The sequence below is a fragment of the Pseudophryne corroboree genome, chromosome 2 (assembly GCF_028390025.1).
Source record: "Pseudophryne corroboree isolate aPseCor3 chromosome 2, aPseCor3.hap2, whole genome shotgun sequence".
NCBI lineage: Eukaryota > Metazoa > Chordata > Amphibia > Anura > Myobatrachidae > Pseudophryne > Pseudophryne corroboree.
The window spans coordinates 504,045,057-504,068,816 of record NC_086445.1 but is presented as its reverse complement, the minus strand read 5'-3'; the positions used below and the strand labels follow the sequence as shown (position 1 = coordinate 504,068,816).

Below are 23,760 nucleotides of genomic sequence, written 5' to 3'. Positions count from 1 at the left end.
CCCCTTGTTTAAATGGTCTGTCTGTAGCCACCATGCTAGAGACCTTTTTACATTTACTGGAATCTTTATCATCTGCTTCTTTATTGTTTGATGATTTCCGTTCCATTTTGTCAAAATGAGATGCTGCAATGGTCTGGAGTGGAATTGCGCATATTCCACCATGTCGAACGTTGGTACCATCAGACCCAACAGCCGCATTGCTGCATGGACTGACTTTGTCTGGGCTTGCAACGCTTCCTGAGCCATGACCTGCACCTTGACTATTTTCTTCTCTGGTAAGAGAACTCTCTGTAGGTCTGAATCCAATATGGCTCCCAAATGAACCATCCGCTGTGATGGATTCAGGGACGACTTCTCCCAATTTATGAGCCACCCGTGTCTCTGTAAACAAACTATCGTTTGTTGGAGATGGCTCAACAGTAAATCTTGCGACTGTGCTAAGATTAATAGGTCGTCTAGGTATGGGAATATCCTTATCCCTTGTTTGCGCAGACAAGCTGCCATAACCACCATGATCTTGGTAAACACCCTGGGTGCTGTAGCTAGCCCGAAGGGCAGAGCTTGGAACTGGAAGTGTTCCTTGAGGATGGCAAACCTGAGGTAACACTGATGTGATAGTGCTATAGGCACATGTAGGTAAGCATCCCGCACATCCAGAGATACCATATAGTCTCCCGGTTCCATAGCCAACATTATGGAGCGTAACGTCTCCATGTGGAACTTCGGGATCCATATGTAATTGTTCAACATCTTCAGATTTAGAATTGGTCGATATGACCCATTTGGTTTCTGGATTAGAAACAGATTGGAGTAATACCCCTGTCCCTTTTGTGATGGAGGTACTGGGACAATCACATCTGACTGCAGTAATTTTTGGACTGCTTCTTGCAGGGCATTGGCCTTCGACTCTATACGAGACGGGCTGGTGCAAAAAAATCTTTGAGGAGGCTGCCTACTGAATGGGAACCCATACCCCTGAGATACTACCTTCTGCACCCAGGCATCTGTTGTTGACTGTTGCCATGTGTGTGTAAATTGCAGGAGTCGGCCCCCAACCCTGGAATCCTCCAGGCGGAGGCCCGTCTCTTCAGGCTGAGGGTTTCTGTTCAGGTTTGGAAGCTGGCTTTTTGCTAGCCCACTGCTTCCTACCCCTTTTAAACTGGGGTTGTTTAGGCTCCTCTTTACCTTTCGCTTTGCTTTGCCAGCGAAATGAGCGAAATTTTAAACCCTTGGACTTAGGGTTGTAGGTAGCCGGAAATCTGACCTTCTTCGATTCAGCCTCTGACTCTAGGATATCCGATAAAGGTTTTCCAAATAATATATTACCCATGAAAGGCAATGCTTCCAATTCCTTCTTGGACTCCGCATCTGCCTTCCAGGTCCGTAGCCAGACTGCTCTGCGAGCGACTACTGCCAGGGCTGAAGCTTTAGAAGCAACAGTGCCTACATCAATGGCTGCTTCTTCTAAATACTGGGCAGATTGTCTTAAACGGCAAAGACGATCCTCTTGCTCCCTAGTAGGAGAGGGGATGTCATTCTCTAGTTCCTCTATCCATTCGCCCATTGCCTTTGCTACCCAGGCCGAAGCCATAGCAGGTCTTACCACTGCACCCACAAGAGAAAAAATATTTTTCAACAGGCTCTCTACCCTCCTGTCTGTGACATCATTCAAAGAGGTAGATGACAGTGGCAAAGCAGATTTGTGCACGAGTCGCAGAACATGTGCATCTACTTTTGGAGGAACTTCTCTCTTCGAACAATCTCCAGCAGGAAATGGATAATAAGAATCCCATCTCCTAGGAATCTTATACTTTTTACCGGGCGCTGCCCAAGACTCGTCCATCATTTCCGTCAACTCCTCTGATGCTGGAAATTCAACTTTCACTGATTTTGTTCGTTTGAATACAGGTGCTTTTGCTTTTAACGCTGTCTTGGCTGGTTCTTCCAGAGAAAGCACAGCCTTTACTGCATTAATGAGTTCAGCTACATCATCTGAACTAAAGCTCTGCGACTGATCATCATACGGAGTTGAATCTATTGTTTCCGCATCATCATCCGATGTATCCTCTTGTGTAGTCTGCCATACAGACGTATCTGTCTTAGTCTTACCTACCCCTTGGTTGCTTGTAGAGGCTACTGGAACCAAACCATAGGAAGGGAGCTGAATGTATGGGTTCATAGTGTAACCTAACCCCTGAGGTGGTGCTACTGGAGCTAACCTGTCCGCTATTGAAGACAGAGTCTTTGCGAACATATTCCATGGTGGCTCTACTGGAGGTTGAACTAACTCCTGTTTTTTACTTCGCTGAAAAGCGAAACAGTTTGCACACAAACCCTCATAAGTGACCAATTGAATCATATCAATTACCCCTGACTTACAAGATAAGCATGTTAGGGCTGTAGGAGTGCTTGACAAATTCTCCTCATCACTTTTGCCGCTCACAGACATTTTTTCTGATATTGACTACACAATTTTGTGACTGAACCACACCCTATAATCAGTATATAGAGGTGAAATCAATCTGACCACAGTGCACCTGATTTGAGGGTCAGAACAGGACTGACATTACACAGAAAAGTCAGCACACATACTAGCAGTCAGTCACATGTTAAAGCATTAGACATTGTCATATGAGAATACAACCTCCATAATAACTTATACATAAGTAGGAAATTTGTACTTCTGTTTAACTGGTTCTTTTTCAACATAACATGCAGAAAACACAGTAATATACAGGTCTCATATGCAATAGGTACTAAAAATTAACAGTGCACACTAAGAAGTAGAAGGAATTTTTAGTACTGTATACCCTGCCTCCAGGGAGCGGGATACAGGGAGACTCACCACACTTCCATATCCAAGCAAAGACGCTCGAAAGACGCTGAGTGGATTCAGACGCTACTGGTGTACACTGCCGCTCTTGGTAACTGATAACGGACACGGACGCTCACCAACGGACACGGACGCTGAGCGACTCCACGTGCATGCAGACACTAAAGGCCTGCGACTCGGTCTGGGTGGGTTTATATCCAGTGTACACAACCGCAGCGTCTAAGCTGCGACCGAGTACCCTCGTGGTAGCGTCTGAGCCGGAAGTGAGGTTATTCAGTTCATGAAACGAGAGACCCGCGGGAACTGGCCATGAACTCGGAGGAGGGACGGCCAGGAGAGCGTCTGAAACCCCCTGTTGACTTAAACTCCCAGGATCGCGGCCTCACCTAGTCCTGGCGCCTATGATCCCCGGAGCGTAGCGCTGTCACACTCGAGATGTTCGGCGCATCAACACGCTGTTTGTAGTCTCCACCAAATCAGCGTAGCTGTGTCCTGACCCCTCTAGTAAGTGGAAGTCCATATACTCACTGTCTCCCCATGCTCCGGCCACAGCCTGGTAACGTCTGCTGGACCTGCTAGAACATCCGACACAGACGCCCGTCGAGACAGCACTGTACCGCGAAGGTAAGCGTTGTTGCGACCCGGTGGGGAGTTGTTGGAGCGACTCTTTCTAATACACGTTTAAGACGCTGTTAAGAGAAGTCGCTCAAACAAAAACAGTAAGTCTATAAAAATAAAGTAATGAAAACTTGAGGCTGCTTTCACAGCAGCCCTGTGACCATGCGGCTTCCTGCCGCACCAAGCAAAAAACTGATCTGACTGAGTCAGTGGGCGGGACTATATAGTGGAGGCCCCAATGCATCCTGGGAGGCCAGAAAGCTCGTGACCGTGTTGGTGCCATTTTCGCTGTCGCTCGACAATATCCCAATGTTATCCTGTGGATAATCCTGTGGACCCAGCCAGAGAAATAATCATAGAAAACTCTGACATTTCTTTTTTTTTTTTTTTTTTTTTTACCTTTCACAGTTTTTGCGAGTTTATACCACTGGTAAACAAGCCTAACCAAACTGATATAGTTATATTAAATATCCACTGTGTTAAATATGGAAACGGTTGTTGCTCTGGATTTGTTTAGTGTGATTTATCTATTCAATTAATGGGGCACAGAATCCAATATTCCACAGCCTTTAAATCTATATTAAGAAGAAATGGCATGTGCAACCATTTAGAGCTCTGTGTCAAATAGGCAAAACGTGAGCAAGGCCAAATAATCTGTTAATAACTGAGAGGAATAAGTCAGCCTTTAAGATTTATACTTTCACTGAAGAACAGCCCACATATTGCCTAAGGTGAAAACGTCTTCTGACCTGCGTTCTGGACTCTTGTATTCTCTATTATCTAAACAAGGGAGTATAAATTTTGTATACATGACATACTGGCCTAATTATCAGTGTGTACTATAGGAATGATTTTCCATAATAAATGACGATTATTCTTGACATTTTGCAATAAACTACCGCAAGGAATCTGAGTGACAGCTGCCTCTGTGATACTGACCCTGAGCGCTAAAGCTCAACTTACCAGTTCATCCAGTCAGTTTCAGGAGACAAGTATATGTGCATAAATTACACTCACACTCACTCTCACACTCCCTCCCTCTCTCTCTATATATATATATATGTATATACAATAGCAGTCAGCAGCACTCCATTCATCAGGTTAATCTCAATGATTCCAAAAGCCGGTGCCCTCCAATGGCAACAACATACAAAGTTGTTACCAGCAATACAATCCAGCAGTCAGCAGCACTCATAGCTCCCCAAAGGGAATAACGGAGACTCAGTCAGAGATCAACAATGTTTCAATTTTTATCAGGACGTTTGTCCTGATGAAAATATTATGCTACTAACATTGAAACGTTGACGATCACTGACTGAGTCTCCGTTATTCCCTTTGGGGAGTGCCACTGACTACTGGATTATATATATATTTATATGACAATTACCAAAATGCTTTATTCATACAATGAGACATTGAGGGTCATTGTTGATACAGAACCTTGATAGGATGAGATAGGGCTCCTTTACGTTAAATGAAAAGAGTTGAGTGTATGACAGTAGTTTCTGAAGTTCATAAACTGGGATTTCATTAAGCAGGACTATGTTCTATGGATTAATTTCTATTGCGATTGTAATTAGAGGGTTCTGTTTGGGTCTCAGTTGAGACATTATATATATATATATATATATATATATATATACACACACACACATATATATATATATATATATATACACATATACATACACCCTAATCATCGCTCAGACACTGTTACTGAGCATGACTCCAGTTTTTTTTCTTTTCACAGCTATACACCATTAAGCATACAATTAAATGTGAGCAAGAAATAGAAATGTGACTCCAAATGAATAAGCTGTCTTATGTCTGTTGCTGACTGCTATAAGAAACACAAAGAGAGCAATATCCTTCCTTAACAGATTGATCCCATGCATGTCAGGTCTGAAACAAGCACTATCTGTAACAACACAAGCTGCCTTTATGCCATCCAGGTAATTACAGGCTCAGGTCATGGATTCAAGACAATATTGATTTCATTTCTGTATCAACAGTGACCCTCAAGCACTGGATGTATCTGCTCATGCAGGGCCAGCCTTAAAGGGTCTATGACGCCAGGAATCCTCAGGCCATATCACTGCCAGTAATAAGACACCAATGACCAATCAACCTGGTCAGTGCTGCCCACAGCAATTAGAGCAGATTGGGAATTCATACTGTGGGTGACTACATCTGCCTTCTGTGTTCACACATCCTGCCCACCTGAATGCATTGTCACTGTTAGAGAATGCACATAGGCATCACTTTAACCGGCGCAATGCCTATATACTGTGCATAAACACATAATAAGCTAATATGCATAATAAATTGTATACTTGTGCAAATCAATAATTTGATTTTGCAGTTTGGTAGCACACTGTATAGCATTCACAGTCCGGGGGGAGGTTTAAAATGATTGTAGTAAATTGATGCATGGAAGAAAAAAAAAAGGGGCATTTAACACAATTCATTGCCCGATGGTGTTATTGGTCAATTGAATTGTGGCCCATTTTTTTTCCGTGTGGTAACTAACCCGGGCGAAAACACATGGATTCAGGATAGGTTCCCGGACCCATGTATTTTCGCGACTGTGTATGCGAAAATGGGTCCATTATCAAATATTTTTTTCTCCTGCCTACAAGTGAAGTAGAAAATAGACACAGATCCATCGGGACCCAGCACTCTCAAAAATTCTATTTGTGTTGATCCTAGTAAAACAAAACATCCCCATACAGTATTCTTGCTAATCTACTGGAATCTTCAGGAGTCTCCCACATTTTGTGCCATTTACTTAGGCTCCAGGTAGAGCAGGGCACCCTCACAGATCCCATCCACTTCACTGGGACTTGCTTATGTGATTTGGTGCATACAGCTTCAACATTTTCCATCCCTCTGCTACATGATTAGGTAAATTGCAGCACTGTACAGTGGGGTACAGGGTACTGATGGTGCAAATCACGTCACCTCCCCATCTGCACCTGCCCCCTCCTCCATTCCAAAAAGTAGCCAACCCCATTACTGACAATCAGATACATTCATCTACCTTCAGCATACTTTAAGTGCACCTTAAATTCTAAGTAGAAAATCAGCTATTAATTTTAATAATATATCACAGAAATCCAATTCCACAGGTTACATTCCCAGGGTCAGATTAGCAATAGGGCGGATGGGACAGGACCCTACAGAAAAACAGACCAATCATAATGACAGCATGACTGGTCATAAATCACAAGAATTCAATTGTATTTCTATTTTCCTCAAAAAAATATGTTAATTTTTATATATGTACATATTTAGGAAGACATTAGGGGTGATTATATAATGGTGTACATGCCTACATCATGTCACTGGCCACACCCACACATTCCCCCCCCCCTATATTGGAGAATGCTGGGAGCAAAATATCTTCTTTACATATTTAAATATAATATCGCATTTTACTCACTACAATACAATATTCTACCTGGTTCAAATTAAACTCACCACCAGCAATAGCTCCTTATTTTCACGGAGTTTCCTTGTTATGGCTACAGACTAAGTTTATTACAAACACATGCTCTGCAGCACAAACATATTAATTTATATACCATAAACCAAAATCAAAAAGATACACAAGCCAGTAAACCTGTGATATTAATTTTTACATACACAAGTGAGCAAGGACAATCTAAAGCACATTAATATAAACCAATGGTGTTTCCCAGATAAAAAAAAAAGTATATTCCAAAATAGATGTAAAACATACATAAAGATTTTGTGCTTTATTTATATTTTCTAAGCCCTGCAAATACAACCTCAATGATATAACAGCATGGAATAAGAATGCACTGAAGGTACACATGACTCACGCAAAGCAGTTTCTGCGCTGTACAACATTAGAAAAAGAATTCTCACATGGTGGTTGTTAATACTTCTTAGGTTTAATGCTAATTTTACAGGGCTTGTAACAATGGAAAAGCACTTTCAGGCATGTGAATCATTTCTGCATGTTCACTGGGGATCATAACACAAGTGAGAAAATACCATCCTATTTACACTATAGTTCTATGGCTGATTTTTATGCAGAAATGACATTTAAGGAGTGGCGTTATCTTACACTGGAGATATCATCGATATCTATATCTCATGTGTTAAAGTCATGTACCTCTCGCTATAGTCCTGTATGGGAACAGCATGCATGTCAACCCGCTCAAAAATCAAAGCTATAGTTGTCTATATACTATACAACTTCGGATGATGTCCTATGAAGTAACATTGAAGTTATGTGCATTTCAATAAATAATAATTAATAACAATAATAATAATTTTATTAATATAGCGCTCTTTCTCCAATAGGACTCAAGGCGCATAGCAGAAAGCATACCTCCGATCTGTTCGATATTGGCGGGACAGCCCCGTTTTTCATGGACTGTCCTGCTGTCCCACCCACAGGTCGCAGGGTCCCACTGTGGTGGGAAGCAGGGGGCAGTTGGGAGAACCCCCCATCATTTGTGAATAGATGCGCTTAGCATTAATTCACCAGCAGAGAGGGAGAGAGGGCATGGGCAGCAGCTCACAGAGCGCTGTCCATGCCCCCATAGTGATGAATACAGGGCTGTGACTAGCTAGCCGCGAGGCCACACTATTTTCCAGCTGTGTAAAGTAGAGTCTCGTCTTAGAGGAAATACCTAGTGATCTGCTACAGGTAATTGACAGAGTGACAATCAGTATAGTGTTTTGTTTTGTTTTTTCAGTTAATTTTGGTGTAATGTGGTGGTTGGTTCTTGTCAGGGAATGAGATGCATGTGACAAGTAGGGTGCAAGGGGAATACTTTAATGTGTGCTCTACTGGCATAACATATAGAAAGGGCACTACTATGTGGTCTAACGTCAATAAAGGGCAATATGGTGTGGTGTAATGTGAATAAGGAGTAATTCAGTGTGATGTAATGTGAATAAGGGGCACTACTGTGATGAGTAACGTATATAAGGTAAAGTGGTTATACTGTGTGATGTAACGTGAATAAGGCACATTATCGCATGATCTAATGTTAATAAAGTTGCACTACTGTGTGGCCTAATTTGAATTGGGGGTACTATTGTGTGGCCATGCCACTTCCCAGCAAGAACACACCCCTTTTTGTGCTGTGTGCCGAATGTGTGCACTGTTCCTATTTAAAATATGGGGGGTAGGAGCACCAAAATGAGAACTGCTATGGGTAAGGGGTGATGGTGCTGGGAAAGGGGTGCAGGGTCAGAGGCGGAACTAGCGGCGGTGCTAAGGGGCACAAGACAAAATCTTGCCCAGGACATAATATTGGTTAGGGCCGGCTCTGGCCCCACAGAGGGTCTCATCCTACCAGGGAGTACTCCCATCCTGTCTGATCTTATTCAATTCTCTCCATCAAGGTATCATTTTGCAGCTGTCACCTACTGTCTCCCTAGTCACCCACTGTCTCCCTAGTCACCGAGTGTCCACCTGTCACCCCTGCCTCACCAGTCACCAACTATATCCCTGTCGCCCACTATCTCCCTGTACCCTTGGGGGTATAAATTGTGTGGCCGTGCCTCTTTCTTGTGAGAACACACCCCTATTTGCAGTGACATGCGCTGTCTCTTTATAAATTTTATCTTATCAAGAGTCGTCAAAACTAGAGATTGGTTAACCAAAACACGTGATGTCCGATAACCAATAAGGAGATTCGGGTAAATCCGAGTAAATCCGAGCAAAACTGAACCCGTTCATCTCTAGTCAAAACCTATATTCACATTCCATTACATCGCATACACAAAGTCTGTGTGCATAAATAACTGGTAACAAATATATACTTATACAAGATTAGTGCATAACTAATGTTAGTACTATTGTATTAAATGATTCACAAATATTAAGTGACTTATTATAGTGAAGACTAAATCATAACATGCTATATAATATTTTTTTTTAAATTCATTAACAAATGTTAACTCTAACTTTGAAACCATTAGATACAGATGTAAACCTTCTTTATTTTAATAGTAACCCAGGTCAGAGCAAGTTAAATTGCCAAAGTCCAATATAGTAGTAATAATAATAATAATAATAATAATAATAGTAATAAGATATTATCCTAATAATTATCCTATAATGTTATAACATTGTCTTTTCTATAAGGTAACGACAAATTATTTGAAATTATAATGTTTACTGCTCACTCTAAAAGAAATATAAAAAGATGTACTTGAATTTGAATTAAATATTGACACTTCCAACACTGGATGGAGTCGAAAAATCTATGTGGGCAGACCAATATATTTCAGTCATATAGATAGAGGGTAAATATAAGCGATGAGAAACATTACTGCAGCTTTTTTGTAGGTGAGACAAGGTGATGACTGGTGATAAGAGAAGGCGCCACGTTGCTTACATCTCCTAGCAGCAAGTAATCAACACTTAGATAGGAATCAAAAGCCTCCAATGCAAGGTGTACAGAATGGAATCACTTCCTGGTTCAAAGCAGCAATTAAACTTTTATTAACCGTAGTTCTGACCTGTTTACAGCTAAAAAACAATGCTCATAACATTTCAATCAGTAATAAAAGTGCTATGGTGCCTTATTTAAATGGCAGAAAATGTACTTGCCTAAAAAAACACAGTCAACTGCCTTTAATAAAAATGTCACTTATAGGTTTTGATAATCATCTCTGGCCTCTGAAATCATTTTTGCTGGCAAATTACCATTGAATATTTTTTCCACTTTATACACTAGACTAAGAAAATATATGTTTGTTATGTTCTTGAAAGTTATAAGGAGTTTCATACCTCTCAACATTTCAAACATCTTAGTATCAGTGCCGTAACTAGACATTTTAGCACTGTGTGCAAGAAACAGCATTGGCGCCCCCCTACCACATCATATTTAAAATAGGGCCAGTGCGCGCCGTTGGCGTGTGCCAAAAATATAGGGGTGTGGCTTCATGGGGAAGAAGCGTGGCCACAAAATAATACCAATTCATAATATGCCACACTGTAGTGCCACTTACACATATTACGACAGGCAGAGTCCCCCTTTTACACATTACGGCAGGCAGAGTCCCCCTTTTACACTTTACGGCAGTATAGGTCCCCCTTTTACACATTGTGGCAGGCAGAGTCCCTTTTACACATTACGGCAGGCAGATTCCCCCTTTTACACTTTACGGCAGGGTAGGTCCCCCTTTTACACTTTACGGCAGGCAGAGTCCCCCTTATATGCAGTACAGCAGGCAGAGTCCCCATTTTACACATTACGGCAGGCAGATTCCCCCCTACATCCCCCCCTGCCCTTAGAGTGTAGTAGAATGTAGTGTAGTGTAGTGTACTGTAGTGAAGTGTACTGTAGTGAAGTGTAGTGTAATATAGTGTAGAGTGTAGTGTCTGTGGAGGTACTTAAGTGAGATTTACGTTCTTCCTGCGCTGTTGCCGGCTCCTGTACAGAACTGACTCCTCTGCAGAGTCTGTACACTTCACAGACAGAGAAGGGGCAGGCCGCGGGAGCGCAGATGGACAGGGGGGATATCCTGTCCAGCGCTGCTGCTGACTTTACACAGCGATCATCTGCTCCAGCTGGTCGGAGCTTGGGGCTGCTGCGGGTGCCAGGCACAGGGGAGCGGGAGGGCGGCCGTCAGCGGGAGGGATATGCGGCCACTCAGTGTGTATGTGGACGGTGCGCCTGCAGAGCAAGTGCGCTGTGGGTAATGCACCTTCTGCACACTCTTAGTTACGGCCCTGTCATTAATATTCAGTTACAATATACTGCCATACCCGGGATTCAGACCTATAACCTGTTGAACTGTAACCAAACACCTTACTCATTGAGCTATTTGATCCTGCATAAATACTATGAATACTATATGAAGCTACTGGTACTTTGTAAAAAAAAAAAAAACAGTATTGCAGTTGAGCAGGTCTATGTAGTGTGCAGCCACACATCCAATCTCTTGCAGTCACACAATAAATAGATCTGCTCAGCAGCAATGCTGATCATTTTTTCATAAAGTACAAGGTAAGCTTCAAACAGTTAGACTTCTCTAGCTTAGAATTCTCTAGCTTTTTATGTAAGGGCAGATAGCTCGGTGAATAGATTGTCTGACTGCAATGCCACAGGCAATGGGCTCAAATCCTGGGTATGTCAGCATCTTCAAATGTAATAAAGGACAGTGTGACTAAATAACAAAGAAATCTCAAGTTGAGATAATGAATGTTGTATAGGTGTATTAGTGACAGAAGGGGTCAGGGTAGGAGACGGTGGTGGTCAGGAGATGCTGGGCTTCAAAAATGGGGGAAGCTCAAAGTGAAAGTAATTAAAACAGATAACTGACAAGTGCCACCTACTGCGCCCCCTACCCTGCAGCGCTATGTGCGGTGCCCCCACCGCACACACCTAGTTACGGCCCTGTCTCAGTTAGACATTGCAACACCTCCTTCAGTAACACTAGGAATCCATATTATTCCCCACACAGTAATGCCCCTTGCACTACAGTATGGCCACACAGTAATGCCCCTTGTTATGCCCCACGCAGTAATGCCCCTTACACCAAAGTAAAACCCACACAGTAATGCCCCTTGTTATGCCGCTTACACCATGCCTCACTTAGTAATAATAACAATGCCTTTTAATATTGGCAATGTACCTGGTCCTGCATTTTGAGAGGGACTTTTTCACAGTATTCTATGTGGCCAGCTAGACTGTATAGAAGACTGCACATAATAGCTGCAGGCCAGCTCTCTGTGCAATTGCATGGCTGGCACGGCCCTAAAAATGGCACTGACTGAAGTAAAAGCCAATGTGTTCCTGCTTGATGAACAAAACCACTGTTACTGCAGTCTAGGTAGTGTGTTTGTTTAGGTGCTCAATGCAGTGCCAATAGGAGCTGCAATTGGGAACTTGTCTCCACTGTAGGAAATTAGGTGCACATGTGCCCTGAGCAATGGTCCTTCTCAAACCACCATGGCGTATGTATCAGCCACCATGGCATATGGGGATTTGTACACCAAAAATTGACAGTGGATTTGACCTAATCCGGAAAGTAAGAGTGTCATAAACAGTTTCGACATTCATATTGCTGAATTTTAATGATAATATAGAAAGCTCAAGACCATAAATAACAAGGTTGAGTCATGTGTGTCACTCTTGCATCATATTATAAGGACTCTTGTGTAAACACATTCAAAACAAACTGTCACCCTGTGATGACATGTCAGGCTTTATAAAAGCTCTTTTAATCCCATATGTTACAGTAATGGACATTATACCCTGCAGGCAGGAAATCATCACTGCTAGAACTGTCATAAGGTAACACAACTGCTGTATTTGATTCACCTGCACACAGTTAGAAATAATAAGAATTTACTTACCGATAATTCTATTTCTCGGAGTCCGTAGTGGATGCTGGGGTTCCTGAAAGGACCATGGGGAATAGCGGCTCCGCAGGAGACAGGGCACAAAAAAGTAAAGCTTTACTAGGTCAGGTGGTGTGCACTGGCTCCTCCCCCTATGACCCTCCTCCAGACTCCAGTTAGGTACTGTGCCCGGACGAGCATACACAATAAGGGAGGCATTTTGAATCCCGGGTAAGACTCATACCAGCCACACCAATCACACCGTACAACTTGTGATCTAAACCCAGTTAACAGTATGACAACAGAAAGGGCCTCTTAAAGATGGCTCCTTAACAATAACCCGAATTAGTTAACAATAACTATGTACAAGTATTGCAGATAATCCGCACTTGGGATGGGCGCCCAGCATCCACTACGGACTCCGAGAAATAGAATTATCGGTAAGTAAATTCTTATTTTCTCTATCGTCCTAAGTGGATGCTGGGGTTCCTGAAAGGACCATGGGGATTATACCAAAGCTCCCAAACGGGCGGGAGAGTGCGGATGACTCTGCAGCACCGAATGAGAGAACTCCAGGTCCTCCTTTGCCAGGGTATCAAATTTGTAAAATTTTACAAACGTGTTCTCCCCCGACCACGTAGCTGCTCGGCAGAGTTGTAATGCCGAGACCCCTCGGGCAGCCGCCCAAGATGAGCCCACCTTCCTTGTGGAGTGGGCTTTTACAGTTTTAGGCTGTGGCAGGCCTGCCACAGAATGTGCAAGTTGAATTGTGTTACAAATCCAACGAGCAATCGACTGCTTAGAAGCAGGTGCGCCCAACTTGTTGGGTGCATACAATATAAACAGCGAGTCAGATTTTCTGACTCCAGCCGTCCTTGAAATGTATATTTTTAAGGCTCTGACAACGTCCAACAACTTGGAGTCCTCCAAGTCGCTAGTGGCCGCAGGTACCACAATAGGTTGGTTCAGATGAAATGCTGATACCACTTTAGGGAGAAAATGCGGACGAGTCCGCAGTTCTGCCCTATCCGAATGGAAGATTAGATAAGGACTTTTATAAGATAAAGCCGCCAATTCAGATACTCTCCTGGCAGAGGCCAGGGCTAGTAACATAGTCACTTTCAATGTGAGATATTTCAAATCCACCTTTTTCAATGGTTCAAACCAATGGGATTTGAGGAAATCTAAAACTACATTTAGATCCCACGGTGCCACCGGAGGCACCACAGGAGGCTGTATATGCAGTACTCCCTTGACAAAAGTCTGGACCTCAGGGACAGAGGCCAATTCTTTTTGGAAGAATATTGACAGGGCCGAAATTTGAACCTTAATGGATCCCAATTTGAGACCCATAGATAATCCTGATTGCAGGAAATGTAGGAAACGACCCAGTTGGAATTCCTCCGTCGGAACACTCCGATCCTCGCACCACGCTACATATTTTCGCCAAATGCGGTGATAATGTTTCACGGTGACTTCCTTCCGTGCCTTAATCAAGGTAGGAATGACTTCTTCTGGAATGCCTTTCCCTTTTAGGATCTGGCGTTCAACCGCCATGCCGTCAAACGCAGCCGCGGTAAGTCTTGAAAAAGACAGGGACCCTGCTGTAGCAGGTCCCTTCTCAGAGGTAGAGGCCACGGTTCGTCCGTGAGCATCTCTTGAAGTTCCGGATACCAAGTCCTTCTCGGCCAATCCGGAACCACTAGTATTGTTCTTACTCTTCTTTGCCGTATGATCTTCAATACCTTTGGTATGAGCGGCAGAGGAGGAAACACATACACTGACTGGTACACCCAAAGAGTTACCAGTGCGTCCACAGCTATTGCCTGTGGATCTCTTGACCTGGCGCAATATTTGTCCAGTTTCTTGTTGAGGCGAGACGCCATCATGTCTACAATTGGTCTTTCCCAACAGTCTATTAACATGTTGAAGACTTCTGGATGTAGACCCCACTCTCCCGGATGAAGATCGTGTCTGCTGAGGAAGTCTGCTTCCCAGTTGTCCACGCCCGGGATGAACACTGCTGACAGTGCTATCACGTGATTCTCCGCCGAGCGAAGAATCTTGGCAGCTTCTGCCATTGCACTCCTGCTTCTTGTGCCGCCCTGCCTGTTTACATGGGCGACCGCCGTGATGTTGTCCGACTGAATCAACACCGGCTTTCCTTGCAGGAGAAGTTCCGCCTGGCTTAGAGCATTGTAGATTGCTCTTAGTTCCAGAATGTTTATGTGAAGAGACTTTTCCAGACTCGTCCATACTCCCTGGAAGTTTCTTCCTTGTGTGACTGCTCCCCAGCCTCTCAGGCTGGCGTCCGTGGTCACCAGGATCCAATCCTGAATGCCGAATCTGCGGCCTTCTAATAGGTGAGCCTTCTGCAACCACCACAGAAGTGACACCCTTGTCTTTGGTGACAGGGTTATTCGCAGGTGCATCTGCAGATGCGACCCTGACCATTTGTCCAACAGATCCCTTCGGAATATTCTTGCATGGAATCTGCCGAATGGAATTGCTTCGTAAGAAGCCACCATTTTTCCCAGGACTCTTGTGCATTGATGTACTGACACCTTTCCTGGTTTTAGGAGGTTCCTGACCAGATCGGATAACTCCTTGGCTTTTTCCTCTGGAAGGAAAACCTTTTTCTGAACCGTGTCCAGAATCATTCCTAGGAACAGCAGACGAGTTGTCGGGATTAAATGGGATTTTGGAATATTCAGAATCCACCCGTGTTGTCTTAGCACCTCTTGAGATAGTGCTAAAGCTGTCTCCAGCTGTTCTCTGGACCTTGCCCTTATTAGGAGATCGTCCAAGTATGGGATAACTAATACGCCTTTTCTTCGAAGAAGAATCATCATCTCGGCCATTACCTTGGTAAAGACCCGAGGCGCCGTGGACAATCCGAACGGCAGCGTCTGAAACTGATAGTGACAGTTTTGAACAATGAACCTGAGGTACCCCTGGTGTGCGGGGTAAATCGGAACGTGTAGATACGCATCCTTGATGTCCAAGGATACCATAAAGTCCCCTTCTTCCAGGTTCGCTATCACTGCTCTGAGTGACTCCATCTTGAACTTGAACTTTTTTATGTAGAGGTTCAAGGACTTCAGATTTAGAATAGGCCTTACCGAGCCATCCGGCTTCGGTACCACAAATAGAGTGGAATAATACCCCTTTCCTTGTTGTAATAGGGGTACTTTGACTATCACCTGCTGAGCGTACAGCTTGTGAATGGCTTCCAACACCCTCTCCCTTTCGGAAGAGACGGTTGGTAAGGCAGACTTCAGGAAACGATGAGGAGGATCCGTCTCTAATTCCAACCTGTACCCCTGAGATATTATCTGCAGGATCCAGGGGTCTACCTGCGAGTGAGCCCACTGCGCGCTGTAATTTTTGAGACGGCCCCCCACTGTCCCCGAGTCCGCTTGAGAGGCCCCAGCGTCATGCTGAGGTTTTTGCAGGAGCCGGGGAGGGCTTCTGTTCCTGGGAAGGAGCTGCCTGTTGGTGTCTCTTCCCTCTTCCTCTGCCTCGTGGCAGGTACGACAAGCCCTTTGCTCTCTTATTTTTGTAGGAGCGAAAAGGCTGCGGTTGAAAGGTCGGTGCCTTTCTCTGTTGGGGAGTGACTTGAGGTAAAAAAGTGGATTTCCCGGCAGTAGCCGTGGCCACCAAGTCTGATAGACCAACTCCAAATAACTCCTCCCCTTTATACGGTAAAACCTCCATGTGACGTTTTGAATCCGCATCGCCTGTCCACTGTCGTGTCCATAAGGCTCTTCTGGCTGAAATGGACATAGCACTCACCCGAGATGCCAGTGTGCAAATATCCCTCTGTGCATCACGCATATAGATAAATGCATCCTTTATTTGTTCTAACGACAGTAAAACATTGTCCCTATCTAGGGTATCAATATTTTCAATCAGGGATTCTGACCAAACTACTCCAGCACTGCACATCCAGGCAGTTGCTATAGCTGGTCGTAGTATAACACCTGCATGTGTGTATATATTCTTTTGAATAACTTCCATCTTTCTATCTGATGGATCCTTAAGTGCGGCCGTCTCAGGAGAGGGTAACGCCACTTGTTTGGATAAGCGTGTGAGCGCCTTGTCCACCTTAGGGGGTGTTTCCCAGCGCGCCCTAACCTCTGGCGGGAAGGGGTATAATGCCAATAACTTTTTTGAAATTATCAACTTTTTATCAGGAGCAACCCACGCTTCATCACACACGTCATTTAATTCTTCTGATTCAGGAAAAACTGTTTGTAGTTTTTTCACACCATACATAATACCCTGTTTTACGGTATCTGTAGTATCAGCTAAATGTAACGTCTCCTTCATTGCCAAAATCATATAACGTGTGGCCCTACTGGAAAATACGTTTGAATTTCTACCGTCGTCACTGGAATCAGTGCCCGTGTCTGGGTCTGTGTCGACCGACTGAGGCAAAGGGCGTTTTACAGCCCCTGACGGTGTTTGAGGCGCCTGGACAGGCATTAATTGATTGTCCGGCCGCCTCATGTCCTCAACTGACTGTTTAAGGGAAGATAAACCATCACGTAATTCCACAAATAAAGGCATCCATTCTGGTGTCGACCCCCTGGGGGGTGACATCTGCATATTTGGCAATTGCTCCGCCTCCACACCAATATCGTCCTCATACATGTCGACACCACGTACCGACACACACCGCAAACTCACAGGGAATGCTCTAATGAAGACAGGACCCACTAGCCCTTTTGGGGAGACAGAGGGAGAGTCTGCCAGCACACACCACAAAGCGCTATATATACAAGGGATATCCTTATATTAAGTGCTCCCTTATAGCTGCTTTAATATATATATATATAGCCATTAATGTGCCCCCCCTCTCTGTTTTACCCTGTTTCTGTAGTGCAGTGCAGGGGAGAGACCTGGGAGCCGTTCTGACCAGCGGAGCTGTGACAGAAAATGGCGCCGTGTGCTGAGGAGATAGGCCCCGCCCCTTTTTCGGCGGGTTCTTCTCCCGCTATTTTTCCAGTCAGGCAGGGGTTAAATATCTCCATATAGCCCCTATGGGCTATATGTGAGGTATTTTTAGCCTTGTATAAGGTTTATATTTGCCTCTCAGAGCGCCCCCCCCCAGCGCTCTGCACCCTCAGTGACTGCCCAGTGAAGTGTGCTGAGAGGAAAATGGCGCACAGCTGCAGTGCTGTGCGCTACCTTATGAAGACTGAGGAGTCTTCAGCCGCCGGTTTCCGGACCTCTTCACGCTTCAGCATCTGCAAGGGGGTCGGCGGCGCGGCTCCGGGACCGGACTCCACGGCTGGGCCTGTGTTCGATCCCTCTGGAGCTAATGGTGTCCAGTAGCCAAGCAGCAAATCCACTCTGCATGCAGGTGAGTTTACTACTTTCCCCCTAAGTCCCACGTTGCAGTGATCCTGTTGCCAGCAGGACTCACTGTAAAGAAAAAAAACCTAAACTAAACTTTCTCTAAGCAGCTCTTTAGGAGAGCCACCTAGATTGCACCCTTCTCGTTCGGGCACAAAATCTAACTGGAGTCTGGAGGAGGGTCATAGGGGGAGGAGCCAGTGCACACCACCTGACCTAGTAAAGCTTTACTTTTTTGTGCCCTGTCTCCTGCGGAGCCGCTATTCCCCATGGTCCTTTCAGGAACCCCAGCATCCACTTAGGACGATAGAGAAAAAGTATTAAACTACAGTTGCTCAACTATGTGATGTACAAGTTGCCTACTATGTAGTATCACAATCATGACTCTGTGTGTTATGTACTTTTTGGTATGACAGGAATGACAGTATGAGACATAAACCACATCTTATTGTATTTGCGTAAATACCACACTGTTGCTGAGACTTAAATAACAAATAGTGTGTGGTGTGAAATTGATACTGTAGTATAACTGCCATTTGTTTAACTTTTTTGGACTGTCCTGTACAACTATGAAGACTTTAGAGCTTACAACTTCAGCATTTAAGATATACTAGTGCAGCCACTTTTGCTATAAACAGTGTAAGCACTATTCCATAAACGTTAGATCATACTTGCTGACTTTCTTAAACCTCTCTGTGAGTAGCCCAGAGAGCTGCTGCAGCTTGTCACTGAGTTGGCTGGATGTTTTGTGCTATGAAGCCCTGCCCCAATAGCACCATAATCACGCAAATGGCGGGTCTAACATGCGGGCAGCGGAGCCAAGATGATGAAATTCTCATTAAATCATCTTATAATGGGCCCTTACCCAAAGATTTGCACTTCCTATCATTACACTCCCCATGTTGTCCACTTCACTAGGAAGTAAGATGTGGGAAATTCACCCACTCTTCAAGGGGTTTCCCGGACTATTTGAGAAACTGGGAGTTTCCCTGACCTTCTGGGAAAGTAACATAAGTATGCCTTACACTGAAAGATTAAATGAATGATGACATCGTAGGAACGGATTCTGAATTGGAAACAAAGCACAAGAAGTAAGTAACTGCACCTGGACATACCATGTTGCACTGCAAGGGGGGCATTTATTTATGTTTGCATGCAAATACTGTCTGCTTTTGCATGTAGTCCACAAATGCTGGGGTATCCGAATGGAAGATAGACAGTAAATATATAGACAGTAAATAGGTTGACTGTCAATATGTTGAACAGGTCAAAAGGTCGACGTGGTCAGAAGCTCGACAGGTAAATGGTCAACATAGACCTTGGTCAACAGGTTCAAAAGGTTGACATGCAAATGGTCGAAAAAATTGGTTTTTCATTCTTCTTCATAATTTTTAGGGGTTAGGCTTAGATTTACAGCTAGGGCCAGGCACTACGGTGAAAGCTTGGGTTAGGGGTTAGGCTTAAATTTACAGTTTAGGCAGCAACTAGGGTGAGGGTTAGGGGTTAGATTTATAGTTAGGGTCAGCCACTAGGGTGAGTGTTAGGGGTTGGGATTAGGTCTAGATTTACAGTTAGGGTCAGGTGCTATGGTGAGGGCTAGGCTTAGATTTACAGCTAGGGACAGCCGAGTTAGGGGTTAGATTTACAGTTAGGGTTAGCCACTAGGGTAAGAGTTAGGAGTTAGGCTTAGATTTAGTTAGGGTCAGGCAATAGGGTGAGGGTTCGGGTTAAAATAACAAAAAAGTGTTGACTATTTAACTGTCGATTTGTTACCCTGTCAACCTATTGGCTGCCTATCTATATACTGTCAATCTTCTAAGCCACACCACATAAACTGGAAAACTTTTTTATACACTGCAATGTAGATTTAAGTTTGGACACACACCTTCCACATCTTAATTTCTCTGCAAATTTTAAATCTCCACCACCTGCAGATGAACATGGTTTTGCCAAGGCGCAAAGTTATTTGCTCTTTTTGTTTATTTTGTGCTTCACTCTCAAATCTGAAGAAGCCCCATAGTGTCAGTCCAGTAATGAAGTATTCCTTGAAAGTAAAGAAGTTTTTAACTATGCATGATCGCCTTTCATTGCGAAGATATAAGAAGTAGGAAATAAGGACTTAGCCATTTACCCATTTATAAACATTTTCAAAATGTGCCTTATATAAGTTATGTAAACTACCACTAATCAGTGGTATTCTGTTCACCACAAATTAGCCAGTGATTGAAAAAACATAAGGGACAATGCTGAAATTTGATGGAACTTGCAGGATTGAGGACACCACTATACTGTGCTGAAGTAAACTTACTGTATTTCTGATTGGATCATACCAATGCTTCTTAAACTGTAATAGGCTGAATTTTAGGGAATGCCAGATCTAGTTTCCAATATGCATAACACATCTTTATAATAAATCTTTATTTTAAATCCATTGTTTTAACTCCCTTCACTACAACCTTTACAAATCCTTTTTTTGTGTTTGTTACAGTTTCTTTTTGCAGTTCAAACCTCAATCCACTCAACAGCCTCTCAAGGGATTTCGGAATCACTGCAGATTAAAATCCTCTTCGTCTCCTGACTGCTTGACTAATGCTTTGTGTTTAATAATTCTACTTGTGAGGGATTTTATTTGACAAAATCCTGCTGAACCCCCAGTTGTTTTGCAGCTGTAATGGAGTATAAAACTATTCTCTGCCTTATAATACTGTATTGCTTGCACTGTGGGAGACCGAACCACTAACAAGATGTATTATATACATTGTAATGCATCTACATGTAAATGTTACATTAGAGCATCTGTATTTTGCTAGGAACCATTGCATCATGGTTTAGTGCATTACCGCTATCACACAGTAGGTTTTAACTCTTATTTTGAACATGAGTATATATGTTACAACTAAGCTTTCAACATCTTTGGCTTCTACAATACCAATAAAAATAAAGGATCTGCATTTTATCACAGGAATAACTTAATGCTACACTATCAGATTTTTATTTTAGTTGTTTGAAAATTCAAAGAATAAACAATAAACAAAAAGACTATAAAAACAACACATAAGTATAGAGGAACAACACATTTTACTTTTTCATTATGGAAGAAGATATCTTATGACAATAGGAGACCAATCATATAACAATACTTCTTATAGAACATAGGCAATCCAGTGACCCCAATAATATCACCCTTTATGGCTAATTGACCAGTAAGGGGGCTTCCTACCTGAGCTGGCATCAATAACTGTTGATCCTCCCCTTCGATCAGAAACAGGACGTGGTGATCCAGGCATGCTGACAGGTTCTGAGCGAACAGGCTGAATCCTATAACAAGAATTTTACAAAACTTGTTCTTAAGAAAACAAACGTGCAATTTAGATGTATTTTTTTCATTACAATTTTACATTTTGTCACATTTAACCACTTAACTGGCATGGTCAGATCACATGTGACCGCGCCACTCCACTATGTCCCACAGTTTTTGACGAGAAGATTTAAATATTTGAACAAATATTTTTTAAACTATATTTAATTAAAAAAAACACCGTTATGAGTTTTGACGCAAATAAATCATCAGTTAAGTGGATACAGTCATTATTTACACTATATTGAGCAATTTACAGCTACAGAAAATAAAGTTCTGCAGTCTTTACCACCAATACCAGCAGCAATGCGTTCAAGAAAATAATTTCATTCTTTACAATTTTTGGCATATTGCTTTCAGGCCTGTGCTTCACAGGATTGTTGGGTCATCCATATTTTCTGAACTTCTTCACACTCAATATTGTCATAAGCCTTATTAGGACTATTCATCACATAACAGCTGATAAAGCCTTAATCTTTCATAAATAATTATTTTACAGCATACAACCACTGCAAAGTCCGATCTTTTAACAATAACTCCCACATAGACTGTCACAGGCTATTACTGTACATTTATCTCCCATTTCTTTGGTTGACAGTGTATGTGGGAGTTACAAAGAAATGGGCAATAAATGTAATAGCCTGTGAACTGCAGGAATCGGTGGGTGCCGTGTGAGTCTGCTCGATGTTTTAAAGTAGTAACCATTAAAAAGACAAAACCAGGTTATTGTCTATTGTCTTAATTATTAATACGTACTTAATAATATGTGTCTCTGGGCGTGGTCTAGCAGTGGACCGGAGCAGACATGTATTTTAAGAGCTGCCTTGGGTGACTTGACACACGTTATTATTGGGTCCTGCTCAATTTATTTTGTACCAAAGGGATCTCTCCAGCATCTTGGAAAGCAGCAGAGCCATGAGACGCTCCAGGTGTCTCTACGAGTTGCGGCCTACCTTCCTTCCAGAAGCTTCAAACTTGATTTGGCCTGTGCCCCGCCGTGGATGAGAAGCTGGCGCAGAAGTATGGCAACGATCCCAAGCTATTCCAGTGTTGGGGCCTTCACACGGTGGGTAATATTGCAGCCCTGTAACCCCGCCCCCCAGTATATGAATACTGCCACTATTAATGTCACTGTAATGCTGGGTGCTTGGTGTCCTTGGAGCAGTCAGCTGTAGTTCACGGACGGTGGCACTGACTCCTCCAGCACCTGTTATAACAGTGTCACCCTTTAGAACCCTGGGCCCCTGGTCTATACACTTATCAGCTTCCTACTACGGAGACTGTTAGGTAGGCTTGAGTGGTGAGGCCTGTGGGGACCGACCTCACCTTCTATCCCACCTTACCAGGCATTATACTACTTAACAACTGCCTCTCACTATGGGCCTCATAGGGGCAGTATTGCCCAGCTTAGCCTGCATCTACTATCTCCATTGGCTTTTGCTGTCCAGTTCTTAGCCCATTGGTGTGGGGTATACCTGCGTGATGCATCCAACCTAACTTTCCTATACTACCTTCATCACTCCTAAATGCTGTGATCTTTATTTGTAGATGGAAACTTAGAGCTGTGCCTTCGTTTACATATATTCCTACACGATTACAGTTGAGCCCCTGGCCATCGATACTGTCTGGTAGGGATATGCCATCGAGATGCCTGAAAGACCCAGCTGTGGTTCCTCCAGTGAGCTTTTTCAAACATTCTCACTCCTCTCAGATCTTAAAGGGTTCAATTATGTTGGATAAATGCCCTAAGCAAACGAAAGGTCCTAATGTTTCTACTGAACCATTGCCTCCGGCCTTTGTATGAAAATGTAATCTAGGTGATGACGCACCACTGACATTGGAATCTAAGAAACAATTACTGCCCTCTTTTAAACCAGATATCTCAGCAGAATTTAAAGTGGCTTTACAGACTTGCCAGCAATCATTTGAAGCCATAGACCACTGCATGGATCACCTTGAAAAAAAGCTAGAAGAAGTGGTGATATCTCACATTGACCTGAAAAACTTGAGATGGAGGTTACGGCTCTGAGATGGAAAACCAGCAATTTGGAGGACAGGTCGTGACAAAATAATATTAAGATACGAGGCATCCCTGAATCGGTCTTCAATTCCGAACTCAAGGAATACGATACAGATCTGTTTATGAAGTTGCTCCCTACTACACCTATCACCAACTTTCTCTTGGACCGCATATATATCCTCCCTAATGCAAAGAGTGATCCCGAGAGATTCTCTGATGCGCCTCCATATCTT

General features: G+C 43.4%; 1 protein-coding gene across 7 annotated transcripts in view; it reads right to left on the bottom strand.

Annotated features, from left to right (window-relative positions):
• The window catches only part of BCAS3 (BCAS3 microtubule associated cell migration factor), a 2,144,796-nt gene that overhangs the window by 800,304 nt on the left and 1,320,732 nt on the right, over nt 1-23,760 (bottom strand). For 6 of the 7 annotated variants that reach the window (XM_063954016.1, XM_063954015.1, XM_063954017.1 and 3 more), the window contains one exon: nt 21,370-21,467. The exons of the other annotated variant lie outside the window; for it this stretch is intronic. In XM_063954016.1, coding sequence (XP_063810086.1) covers nt 21,370-21,467 — 98 coding nt within the window. The remainder of the gene's footprint in view (nt 1-21,369; nt 21,468-23,760) is intronic. 7 annotated transcript variants of the gene reach the window in all.